The sequence below is a fragment of the Phoxinus phoxinus genome (assembly GCF_949152265.1).
Source record: "Phoxinus phoxinus genome assembly, chromosome: 4".
In the NCBI taxonomy this organism is placed as follows: Eukaryota; Metazoa; Chordata; class Actinopteri; order Cypriniformes; family Leuciscidae; genus Phoxinus; species Phoxinus phoxinus.
Window position 1 is genome coordinate 16,706,868 of NC_136879.1, and position 13,164 is coordinate 16,720,031.

The 13,164-nt window shown below is 41.8% G+C and overlaps 2 protein-coding genes across 3 annotated transcripts in view; both read right to left on the bottom strand.

Moving 5' to 3' along the window:
- Positions 1-13,164, bottom strand: part of LOC306997482 (serine/threonine-protein kinase pim-1-like) — a gene marked incomplete at its 3' end in the record, with an annotated part of 133,233 nt that overhangs the window by 55,850 nt on the left and 64,219 nt on the right. The gene's annotated exons all lie outside the window — the stretch shown is intronic.
- Positions 4,033-12,216, bottom strand: LOC306997774 (uncharacterized protein). Of its 2 annotated transcripts, XR_013797447.1 has the most exons (3): positions 11,895-12,216; positions 4,498-11,547; positions 4,033-4,150 (listed from the first exon to the last, which is right to left on the bottom strand). XR_013797447.1 is itself a non-coding variant. In XM_079611251.1 (2 exons), exon 2 carries the CDS (start codon positions 10,859-10,861, stop codon positions 4,967-4,969), a length of 5,895 nt encoding a protein of 1,964 aa, XP_079467377.1. In that variant the 5' UTR covers positions 10,862-11,547; positions 11,895-12,216; the 3' UTR covers positions 4,033-4,966. The 2 variants fall into 2 exon arrangements, 1 of the variants encoding a protein (XP_079467377.1); XM_079611251.1 differs by having other exon boundaries at positions 4,033-11,547.

The window sequence follows — 13,164 nt, forward strand, 5'->3', positions numbered from 1 at the left end:
TTACTGAAAAAAATAACGCCGTTAGTAACGCCGTTTATTTATAACGCCGTTATTCCCATCACTGCTGTTTGGTGAAGTAAAATGTTCCAGTACGCAAGTATGACAATTTATTGTTATGCAAGTGGTTAATTTAAAATAAATAAACATTTAACATGGTTACCGGTCTTGTTTGAGTTCTTAACAATACATAAATCAACAAAGAGAAATGAATAACTCAGTAAATGTTAAATTAAAGAAAAAGGACATGGAGAGGACAGGTACAACACGCAACAATACACAATCAGTGACACACATATATCCGCGTTAACTGATGTTAAAATATGCATAAAACAGATAGTGTGTTAAGATGTTAGTGTGAAAAGAATGCATGTATGTATGTTCTCAGTCCACTGTGATTATAAGAGGCTTCTCCAAAATAAGAGTCTCTAGTCACAGAGCCTCACTGTGACAGGGCCCATCAAATCAACAGCAATCCTTTCCATGGGAGCCCCAACCCGAACAGTGCCCATTGGCGCTTGTGGGGTCTTTGTGGATCGAGCCTTCGCAGCACAGCTGGCACACGTGCGACACCAGAGTGTAACATCCTCCCGCATCTGGTACCAGTAATACCGTGACTGTAATCGGGACAGCGTCCGCTCCACCCCGAAGTGTCCACCCACTGGTCCATCGTGCATCTGATGCATGACATCCTTCCGAAAGACTTTTGGCAAGATAATTTGAGGATAAAACTCGGGGCCCTCCATCAGGTAGAAGCGCCTTACCAGGGTGCCATCTTTTAGATACAATCTCTTCCACTGGCTCCAGTAAGCTTTAGTCGCCGGTCCATAAGGCAACTACCGGTATGTAACATGGTGTGTCAATTCCACTGTCATATGTAAACTCACTTTCCACAACACTTTTGAAAGGGTTGGTTTCACTCATAGCCTGTGGTCGTATTTTTGGCTCAAAGCAACGCGCAGGTCCATTAATTGTAGCTGATTGAGGGCGAGGAACAAAACTTTGCTTGAACGGATTATTTTTACTTTCACTATTGGACACTTGAACTTCCAATTCATTTAACCAATCCGCGAATGAGATGTGCGTCCGTTTTTCCTCATTCTCCGTCATTACAGATATGGCAGGGTTCACTTGACTGCTCTTATTTGTATGAGTATTTTCTCGTCATCCTCTCTCTCTCACGCGCATCCGTCATGTTGCTGTCTCTCTCTGACAACATCTGTTTCAGTTTACCATTCAGATTGTCCATATAACTCACCAAACGCGACGAACAAGATCCCGGACGATGCCCCCAATGTTATCTTTTTCACTTCGGCGCTCTCTGTCTCAGCAGCCGTGTGTGTGCGTAACAGTTTACCAGTCACTCAAGTCCGTCCAAATGACGAGTTATACAAAGTGTCCTGAGTATGCTGCTTTATTGATATCTCCGGGCTGCATTCACATGACCCACAATGTTGCAGTGAACACAAATACTCAGTGCATCTCTACCGAAAAACAACAGGAAAACCAGGAAAAACACATCTCCGCTCGTACTATGCTGTACACTCGACCATGCGTGTTCCGGACTACAATACCCATGATTCCCTCCCGCTCGTACTACAATTTACGCCGTTACGACATTAAAGGAACAACTCCTTATTTCCCCTTTGTCCCACAACAAAACGGTGGGTCACATAAGTAGGGTTAAATATAAGAACTACCCTAAATTTATTCACAAAATAAATGGGCAGCAGTTTCTTTAAAAAGACCATAAAATGAGCAAGTTTAAACAATATCAAGATATTTACAGATAGATGAATTAAACGTGTCGTTCAAATCTTTCAAGTTGTTGCACTTGTGAACGCGTCGTAGGTCACATGATAACGTCAAGATGCCCGGTTCGCATTCATACTTAACGAGATTTGGCTATAAAGTACCTACTCTTTTAGCGCTCGTTAAGTAAGTAGGCTACTTATTGAAATTAAGTACCTACTCATTGAGTATGCGGTTTCGAACGCAGCCCATGAACCGATCAAGCGGATCATTAGCCAATCAGGACACCGTGCGTTTACATTTGTTCATATTGTGACCGAGCGTTCAGACAGGGTTCGCCTAGCACTTCAGAAATAAGAAAACAATAAACGATAACCGTTTGGAACTCTTCTCCACTTTATTACATAACACCGATCACCAACTCCAAAAGAAACCCGCGACACTCCAGTACCAAGTGCGCGCATGACCCATGCCAATCTACGGCAAGCCCCGAGGGGAAAAATACATTACATACACACATATACCACGAGCGCCAGTACGTCCAGAATTAGTGCATCATAACCTCTTATATACTGTCTATGATCATAACAGAGTCCAACAAAGTCTGTTACAATATTAAGTAGCCTCTGTATCTGGATAACCGATCGGATTTCTGTTTCCTGCATAATATTTAAATTAGGTCTGTAGCACGACACCAATAAGAGTAAATATTATACAAATTAAGCAATGTCCCAATTGCTTTCACTCACTCACTTTACTTTCCTGTGCAATCTCCATCCTTTAAGGCGAGACACGGCAGGCAAAAACTTCGTTTTTTTTTCACTGGTCAATTTTGAGATTTTAGGCTATTTGTCTTCAATAACATGTCTTCTTTCAGACTTGTGGTGAAAAAAAGTCCAAAATACACATTTAGGTCTTTATTTCACTACACTTTGTCTATTTGCGTCTATAGATTTCTCCGAAATTCAGCAAAAGTTGGCGTTCTAAATCAACGCGCTGCTCCGCGATCTCGTTGTTCTTCTTTTAATCACACACATGTCTGAAAAGCTCTCTCTCTGCTGTACAATGCTGTCGGGTCCAAATATGGTCATTTCCTTTTAATCAGCAACCAATCGTGAAAGTAAAATGGGCATTTAACCCTAAAAGCGAAATCTCATTGGCTGATGTCAATTTCTGACAACGTGATTGGTTCAGATGCATCACGTGATGCGCTCTGACACTTAGATGTGTGTTTTTGACTGTTTTTCTGCTCAGTTAAAGGCCATAAATGCTGTGTTTATAAGTTTTGATGTGATTTAGGTGGTTTGTATTGTTTTTGCTAATTATTTGATAAGATATTGTGTCAGTAAATAGTTGTTTCTACTAAAAAAGTATGATTTTTTTACATTACAAATCTTTAAATGCCTTTTTCTCAAAATGAGTTTTTTGTCATCCTCCAGTAGAAACATCTCAGCCTATGTAGCACCGATGTACACCAAATTTTCCAGTTATACACTTAGCAGTATTCTGAAGATATGTTCAGAGGGATTTGTTAATAAATCATTCCTGGCCTGATTTATGGGACATTTTAATCCCAAAAATATGGCGAAAATCGATTTTTTAAGGCTATGGACAGTATATTTTGATTTCCTAGGTAATGAAAGCATATATCCTGAAATCCCTCTGAACATCTTTTTTCATCTTGTGTGTAAACAAAAGGAAAAAAGAATTTTGCACCTGGCTTTATCATATGTTCAGATCTATCTACCGAAAATATATGCAAAAGTGTGCATATTTAATGAGATAATACCTAATTTGCATAATTAAACATACAAATTTCAAAAACTTGTAATACATTTTTTTTATGAACTTGTGTAAGTAATCAACTGATGAAGTGTCATGGTGATATCTATTATTTTTAAATTGTACCCTATTCACCTGTAGTGTCTCGCCTTAATCAAATTACGTTTTTTGAATGAAGGAATATTTCCAGAGTTGATCATACAAAATGGTTAAGTCACATCATCGATCATCGGGGTTTAAGGTTATAGCAGAGCACGTCTACGGAGAGCCTGCCCACTCCCTATTAAGTGCTATTGTACCGAATTTTTGGTTGTAGTTCCACCAGAGTTCCACTGGGGGCGATCGCCCGAGTGCAAAATGAATGGGAGTCTATGGAGCTAGACGGCTAAATTTGTCTCTTTCACCCGATTGCCGTTGAGAAATCTCAGATTGGATTGTAGGTTTGGCAAGTTCAACATGGGTTATAGGTCGAAAATTTAATGAACGAGTACTTATTGTAGCGGCCCCTCGGATATATACATCAAGACGCAGAGAGTTTCAAACGGGTGTCTTTTTATTTCTTCCTCTCAACGAGCACCATGCACCATGAACACCATGGACACCATGGACACCGTGAAAACTACAGAAGAAACACAAAATACTTCCATGTAGCTTCACAATTGATTTGCACGTAAATTATGTTCACAAAGGAATCATGTTTACACACAATACAAATAATTTCAACAGATGATCAAGATGAAATATGAAATGAAATATATTTTTAAGCAGTTATGACAAAAGAAATATCACATGCTTCTTTTAAATGAAATACAATATATTATACGGTAATTGTTCACAGAAAGAATATGTTTTTATATTGATGACATGTGCAATAAACCCATAAACAAATGAAGTAATGATATTCTCTTTTCCTTAAACAAAATCCCTTCTGATAATAATACACACTCCACACATTTTCCTTCATACCTCATTCCGCTCTCCAAGGGCGCTAATTCAAAGAGTTTCTGCCATCAGCTACCATGCTCTCTAGCTCGACACACCATCACAGTTCGGAGCTCGTTCTTCCTACGACATGCGAGCACCACATTGAGAAGAGAGTAACAGGAAGTTTAGCGTCATAAAAACCATCTGAAGAAGAACGGCGCTTTTTCAAAATAAAAGCGGGACAGACAAGGTGACACTGTCGAACTATAATGTCTTTTTAACATATAAAAATAAAATATTATATATTTTTTAAACTCTGTAGGAAAAATATTAATGCGCTTTATAAGACATTTACACTCCCACCAAATCCTAGTACAATGAATGAACAAATATAAAAAGAGTAAGTGAATTGTGCAGGATTTCTTGACTCTAAGAAATGAATAGCCTGAAGTTAAGCTATCAGATGTAAAACAGAGCAGTTTGTGCAGTGTTATCAATTGCTTTCTTCTAGTCAGTTCTCTAGGAGGAGCACTAATTTTTTGATTGGTCTCTCAATAACTGAGGGCTTGGAGGGAGGATCTTGTTTTTTATGAGGTTTCCTCTCCCCAACTTGCACTTTAACTCGACGAACCAAGCCATCACTACTTTGAACAGTCTCAATCACTCGTCCAAGTTGCCACTGATTTCTTGGGAGGTTGTCGTCTTTAATAATGACAATGTCATTCACTTGGAGGTTGCGTTGAGGTGAGTGCCATTTCTGTCTCAAGGATATGTTCAGCAGATACTCCCTTTTCCAGCGGCTCCAAAACTGTTCGATGAGATACTGAACTCTTCTCCACCTCTTTGTCGCATACAGGTCCTCCTTGACGAATACTCCAGGAGGAGGAAGAGCAACTTTAGGTTTCATCATAATGAGGTGATTCGGTGTTATAGGCTCCAGTGCCTGTGGATCATTGATTCCATCCACGGTTAACGGGCGACTATTAACAATAGCCATGGCCTCATATAGCAGTGTTCTGAGGGAGGCGTCATCAAGTCGACCTGGGCACTGTGCAAAGGTGGCATTCAGCACATTTCGAACAGTTCTGATCTGGCGTTCCCAGACACCACCTGCAGGACTGTCAGAGGGAGCATTGAACACAAATTCGCACTGCTTCTCAGTCAGGAAGATTCCCAGTAGCTTAGTGTCACATTGTTTCAGTGCTTCCTTGAGCTCATTCCTGGCACCAACAAAATTAGAGCCTTGGTCACAGCCAAGTTGTTGAACAGCTCCTCTCAAGCTGATGAAGCATCTCAATGAGTTGATGAATGAGTCTGTTGACAAATCTTCGAGCATTTCAATATGAACAGCTCTAGAGTACAGACATGTGAAAATTAAGCCATATCTTTTGTATTCTTTGCGGGCTTTCTTTACAATGAATGGACCGAAACAGTCCATGCCGCTGTATGTGAAAGGTGCTGAGGCTTCGACGCGTTCTGCGGGAAGCTCGGCCATTTGTTGTCTTTCTGTCGGCCGTCGCAGTTTTCTGCAAAGCACACAAGTGTGTATCAGCTTAGCGACCAACTTGCTCCCACCAATTACCCAGAATCCATTGGCCCGAAGCTCCATTAAAGTCTGGCTTCGACCCTGATGGCATGTTTTAGCGTGGAAATGAGACACAATCAGCTTGGTGATGTGGCTGTTATTTGGCAGGATGACTGGGTGCTTGACTTTGTGACAGAGCGATGACTCTTTTAATCTCCCACCAACACAGAGAAGTCCTTCAGACCAGATAGGGTCGAGACGGAAAAGAGAGCTTGAGTTTGGAAGGTCTTTTTTACCCTGAAGCATCTTTATCTCCTGAGGGAAAGCTTGCTGCTGTACGATCTTAATCACTTCGTCTGCAGCCTTCTCACGCTCCTTAACAGTCACATACTCACTGTGTTGTTTCTGTTTAGACCCCAGCCTCTTGATTCTTGCCACCACCTTAAGAATTGTTGTCCAGGAGGAAAACTGACTCAAACGCCTGAGGATGTCATTGCAGTTTTTGACTTCTGTTGCAAACACCTGAATCGTCTTGACTTCAGGATCACCAACGAGTAATTCTGATGGAGCGCTGGGTGTTAGAAGTAATTTACTCTCCCAGAGAAACTTCGGTCCTCGCAGCCAGTTTGTTGAATGAATGTCTGAAGCACGAAGACCTCGGGAAGCATGATCTGCCGGGTTTTCTGCGGTGTCCACATAGTGCCACTGACTAGGATCACTGTTATCCCTTATCAGCTGAACACGGTTTGCAACAAATATGTGGAACCTACGGGCATCATTGTTAATGTACCCAAGCACAACTTGTGAGTCTGTCCAGAAAACCTCTTCATCAATCTTTATGTCAAGTTCACTTTTTAACATGACACTGACTTTCGTAGAAACCACAGCTGCTGCGAGTTCTAGTCTCGGGATACTTGTGACCTTTGAGGGTGCAACCCTTGCTTTTGCCAGCACGAGACTGCAATGGACATCATCCTTGTCATTTTTGAACCTGAGGTAAGAACATGCACCGTATCCCACGCAGCTGGCATCCGAAAAATGGTGCAACTCTACTCTGACAATGTTATGGAAGTCATATGGGTGGTAACATCTCGGAATTGAAACCTCTTTCAACCTCTGAAGCCCATTTATCCACTCCTCCCACCGTGGCCTCATATCTTCTGGGAGTGGATCATCCCATCCGATGCCTCTGTGACACAGCTCTTGAAGTATACGCTTTCCAGTTAGACTGAATGGAGCGATGAATCCAAGAGGGTCATAAAGAGAGGCAATGACAGAAAGGCAACCACGCCGGGTTGAAGGCTGATCTTTCAGGCTGCTGCTGAAACTGAAAGTGTCCGTTTCAATCGACCATTGAATGCCGAGTGCACGCTCTGATAGGGTTGGATCCAGTCCTAGATGTTCGATGGTTGCTGCTCTTTCTGAGGCATCTAAGCAGGCGAGGGCTGCTTCCTCATTTGAGTTGAATGTATGGAGTCGTAGGCCTCCTCTTTTGCACAACTCCTGTGACTCAGTGATCAGTTTCTTGGCTTCCTCGACCGATGGGACGCTGACTAGCCCGTCATCAACATAAAAGTTTTTCTCCACAAATGTTGATGCTAGTGGATAGGTAGCTTTGTGTTGCCGTGCCAGATGTTTCAAGCCAAAGTTGGCACATCCTGGAGACGAGGCGGCTCCGAAGAGATGAACCGCCATCCTGTATTCCTGTGGTTCCTTCTCCAAATCTCCACCTTTCCACCAGAGGAATTTCAGATAATTCCGGGATTCAGGAGTGACTGAGAACTGATAAAACATTCTTTCGATATCACAGATGATCGCTACGGCCTCCTTCCTGAAGCGGCAGAGAACTCCTACCAGAGGATTGATAAGATCAGGCCCAGTTAGTAGAGTGTCGTTTAAAGAAACACCATGGAATTTGGCTGAACAGTCGAATACGACTCTCAGCTTGTCTGGTTTTCTGGGGTGATAGATGCCGTGATGCGGAAGGTACCACTCAGTCTCTCCTACAAATGTTGTAGGGGCAGGCTCTGCATCACCCTTGTTAATCATTTCTTCCATGAATGTTTTGTATTGATCGTAATATTGTTTATTGGTCTTTAACTTCTTCTTAAGGCACTGCAGGCGAATTGTGGCTAGCCTCTTGTTGTTTGGTAGGTTGGGTGGACTGTTGCCCTTGAAAGGGAGGGGCATCTCATAATGTCCGTCTTTCTTCTGCGTGATGTTGTCACTGAGGAACTGTATGAAATGAACATCGTTCTGGGACACATATTTATCTTCATAAGTTCTCTCTGTGAAGTCTGATTCTAGGGCTTTTAGAACATCTGTCGTCAATGGAATTGGCAGTTCTTTTACTGTGAGCCGATGCACAAAGCTCTGACTTCCTTGTCTGTCTAGGTGAGGATTTGATGAGCCTATGATACTCCATCCTAGTTTTGATCTCTGTGCAAACGGTTGATTTTTGTCCCCAATGATAACCTCAAGAGGAGCTAGTGCTGCTGGACAGTCATATCCAATCAAAAGCCCTACATCACAGTCTTGAAGGGGTGGTAGCTTATCTGCCAAATGTCTGAGATGAGGCCAGAGTAAAGCTGTTTCCTTCGTTGGGACGTAAGACTTGTCCACCGGGATAAAGTCACGGCTGTAGGCTTGCTGTAATTGGATGTGGTTCTTAGAGTGCAGTCCTCGTACTTGTAGACCATGGACGTTCTTGCTAGTTATGATTGTATCAATAGCCGTCATAGTACTCAATTTTAATTTTACTGGTTGGGCATCAACATTCAGTTTGTCAAGTACATCTTCTAAGACAAACGTTGAGTCACTCTGTGTGTCCAGTATTGCGTACGTAAGTACTTCTCTGTGTGGCTCTTGTATTGAAGACACAAGGACTGGGACGATACTTGAGGTAGCAGAAGCACGTTGTGTTGATGCATGGGATACGACCTTGTGCATTTCCAAGCTTGCATGGTTTTCTGTGGAAGTGGAGCTATTCGTTGTTGCTTCCACAGGTCTTTGTTTCCGGTCATCGTGCAAGCAGGTTGGGTGACGACGGCTGCATATGTTGCATGTGTGTCGTCTCTTACAATCTTTGGTCATGTGACCCTTCCTCAAGCATCCAAAGCAGAGCCGATTTTCACAGATGAATGCCTTTTTGTCTTCACCACTCTTTGCCGCGAAGGTGGGACATTTGGTGATGTTGTGAGCTTCACTTTTACAGACGGAGCAAGGTGATTTTGGTTTGCTGCCGTTTGTTTCTTGTTTCTCTTGAGCGAAACTCTTTGTTTGTGTGTTTGTGTTGAGAGCTTTGGCTCTCTTTGGTGATCTTTCATCTGTGGCCCTGAAGTTCATCAACAATGGAGAAGCAATAGGGTTACAGGCTATCCTTGCCTCTTTGCTTAGGAACTTTGTGAAGCATGCAAGATCTGGATAGCTTCCGGATGTGTCAAGTTCCTCTACAACAATTCGACTCCACTTGCGCACAATCCATTCTGGTAGTTTTTTGAGCAACTTGTGGTTTTCCTCACAATCGTTAAGGATAGCTAGTCCTTTGACGTGGTGAATTGCCTCAGTGCAGCCTTGGAGGAAGTCAGCGAACTCTTGTAGTGCTAGTGGGTCGTTTGTGTTGATCTTTGGCCATCTCATGAGCTTATCTCGGAAAGCCTTTTGTATGATGAACGGGTTACCATATCTGTCTTGTAAGACTTTCCATGCTCCATTGTATGCACTTTCTGAATCTCGATAAAAGAAACCTTCTACAGCTTTGCGCGCCTCTCCAGCAAGATAATTTTTTAGATAAAACATCTTCTCACTTGGTGGGAGGGGTTTTCTGTCAATAAGAGCTATGAATGACATCTTCCAATCTGTAAACTGTAAAGGGTCACCACGGAACGTGGTTGGTTCAGGGACCGGCAAGCGGTTCATGCTTAAAGAGCTGGCGATTGCTTGGGCTAGACTGACAGACTCCTGGGTCATTGTCACCTCAGGAGCAGCTTGGTGAGGTTGGAATGATGCAGCATCAGGATTTAATCGAGGTTCAGTTTCCTTCCTGTAGCAAGCAGAGTTAGTTTTGTCATTAATCTCCTCATCATGGTTCTCAAACCCTTCAAAATCGTCATATGCTCTCACACGAGCTGCTGCTATGGCAACGTCTTTTGCTGCTTGTAACTGCTGCAATTTGGTTCTCTCTTGTTCCAACTGTTGTTGCATTTCCACCTCTTTTTGTTTCATTTCTACTAACATTTTCGCCTCTTTAAGTTTCCATTCCCCTTCTAACTTGTGAAGATGTGCTTGCTGTGCTTGGATTTCTTTCATGGCTTTTGATTGTTCCAGCTTAGCTGCAAGCTCTGCTTGTGCATCTACTCTACTGCTGTGGGTACTGGCTGAGCTGGAGTGGTTGCTCATTCTCTCCGGTGACTCCGCTGAGCTTACGGTTTCAGTTTTAGTGTGGCCAAAGACAGACCCATATTCATCTTTGTTTAAGGTTTCTCTTACCCTTTCCTTCTCAAGTTGATCATTATAATCTTGATTAATAGTCTCTAGCCGGTTACTTATGAGGTCACAAATGTCTTTTGTTAGCGTAACACAGGCATCCATTTTCTTTACAATCTCTGGTGTGGTGTTACTGTTATGTAGAATAGGTTCATACTGCTGGCCCACGTCATCATGCTTTGCTTGAATGTCTAGCTGTAATTCATTGAGGTCTTCTGATGAACAGAGGGTTTTTAATTTTGTCCTAGTCTCCCTTGCTACCAGCTTCCAAGAGTCATAGGTCTTGTTAAATGCCTTCTCACGTTTTCTGGTGTCTTGGTCATGCATCTCTTGGCCTTTCTCTGTTAGCTTTCTTTCACGTGAGCTAGACCTGCATGGGGTGTCTTTAAGTGACATCTTGTTTGTTTGTGCTGCTGTTTTAAGTCGAGTGTAGCCTTTGATTGTCCTATGCCTGAATTTACACTTGTAAGCTGTAGTTATCTTTTACCACAGAGTAATGTTTATGCCAAGCATTAACAGATTATGGACATCCAAAAGGATTTTTAGCATAAAACAGTAACAACAAAATTCCCCTTCAACCTTTTCATAAATAGACAAGACCCAAGCGCATGAGCTAGTCTCTTGAAATAGTCACCAGTTTTAGAAGCGTTAGGAACGGAGAATTAGCTTGCAAGATAATTTGACTTTATAATACCACATTATTATTTAAGGCACTTCAGTTATGCTGTAAGCGTGCGTGTGTAGAAATTGTCTCTTTTCAGCATTTTTGCTCCTTGGCATCCAGTGTCTCTTTTTGCATCTCTAGCTGTACCTTAAGCATGCTGTCCATTTTAAGTCTTGCCTGGGTGCAGGAGTTGGATGCAAGCGAAGTAAACTGGCTGGTATTAGGTTGGTGGATGGACCTCAGATGTGATGGCGTCAGCTTCTCACCAGGGACGGCAGGGCTGGTGCAGCGATGAGTTTTCACTGTAGCGGCCCCTCGGATATATACATCAAGACGCAGAGAGTTTCAAACGGGTGTCTTTTTATTTCTTCCTCTCAACGAGCACCATGCACCATGAACACCATGGACACCGTGAAAACTACAGAAGAAACACAAAATACTTCCATGTAGCTTCACAATTGATTTGCACGTAAATTATGTTCACAAAGGAATCATGTTTACACACAATACAAATAATTTCAACAGATGATCAAGATGAAATATGAAATGAAATATATTTTTAAGCAGTTATGACAAAAGAAATATCACATGCTTCTTTTAAATGAAATACAATATATTATACGGTAATTGTTCACAGAAAGAATATGTTTTTATATTGATGACATGTGCAATAAACCCATAAACAAATGAAGTAATGATATTCTCTTTTCCTTAAACAAAATCCCTTCTGATAATAATACACACTCCACACATTTTCCTTCATACCTCATTCCGCTCTCCAAGGGCGCTAATTCAAAGAGTTTCTGCCATCAGCTACCATGCTCTCTAGCTCGACACACCATCACAGTTCGGAGCTCGTTCTTCCGACGACATGCGAGCACCACATTGAGAAGAGAGTAACAGGAAGTTTAGCGTCATAAAAACCATCTGAAGAAGAACGGCGCTTTTTCAAAATAAAAGCGGGACAGACAAGGTGACACTGTCGAACTATAATGTCTTTTTAACATATAAAAATAAAATATTATATATTTTTTAAACTCTGTAGGAAAAATATTAATGCGCTTTATAAGACATTTACACTTATGTCCTTTCGATTTCTTACAGGTTGAGTTGTTGTTGCCCATAACACACTAGCATTTTGCTAATGAACGCTGATTGGTCAGTGAAGGACTGGTTACGACCAGAGATACTATGGGATTAATATCCTGCCATGATTCAAAACTGAAAATAAAGTTCTGAAAGGTTGAAACTAAGTGTTCGAAAACTCAAAATCTTAAAAAAATAAGTTTTGCAAGATCGAAAAATAAGATTCGCAAGCTTGCAAAATGTAAAAAAATAAGAATATCTCTGCAAACATTATGTTGTTTTTGAGATTTCCTTCTTCAGAACTGCAAAACATTTTTTACGATGTTGCGCAATTTTTTTTTCAGAGTTTCAAATTTGTCAGTGTTCTCCCACTGTATAGTTTGTTTTCCAGATTTGAAACCTTGAAACCCGTGATCTGAAAACGGGTGTGCGAATAGGTGAAAAAAAGTTTTGAAACTCTGAAAACTGAGGTTCGAAAGGGCGAAACTTATTACATTACATTAAATGTGCACTCCTATTGCAGACTATTTTTTCAGAGCTGAGTTTACAATACCCACTTTCGGAGATACGCGCACACAGTTGCGAGCTTGCGACTCGCGTGATTGTTGGCAGCGTTGTCACGAAGCTCTGCTCTGAAACTCTGAAACTCAGACTGAGCGAAAATGAAGCTTCGCAACCTCGCAACTTAAAAAAAAAGCCTGGAGGGAGGGCCTTTCTGCTCTTGGCCAATGCTTTGCTGTCTGCTGACGTACAGTCCAATCACAAGTCGTATTTACTGGAAAGGTGGCTTCTGCACTGGTTCTTTGCATGCGTCCGGCAGATTGACCGTGACCGTGATTGCTTCTGTAAAGAGTGCAAATCCTTCCTCTCATTACCATGATTTACCTTTTTCTAGTATGATTTATCATGATTTACCATGACTTACCATGTTCCAGTATGATTTACCATG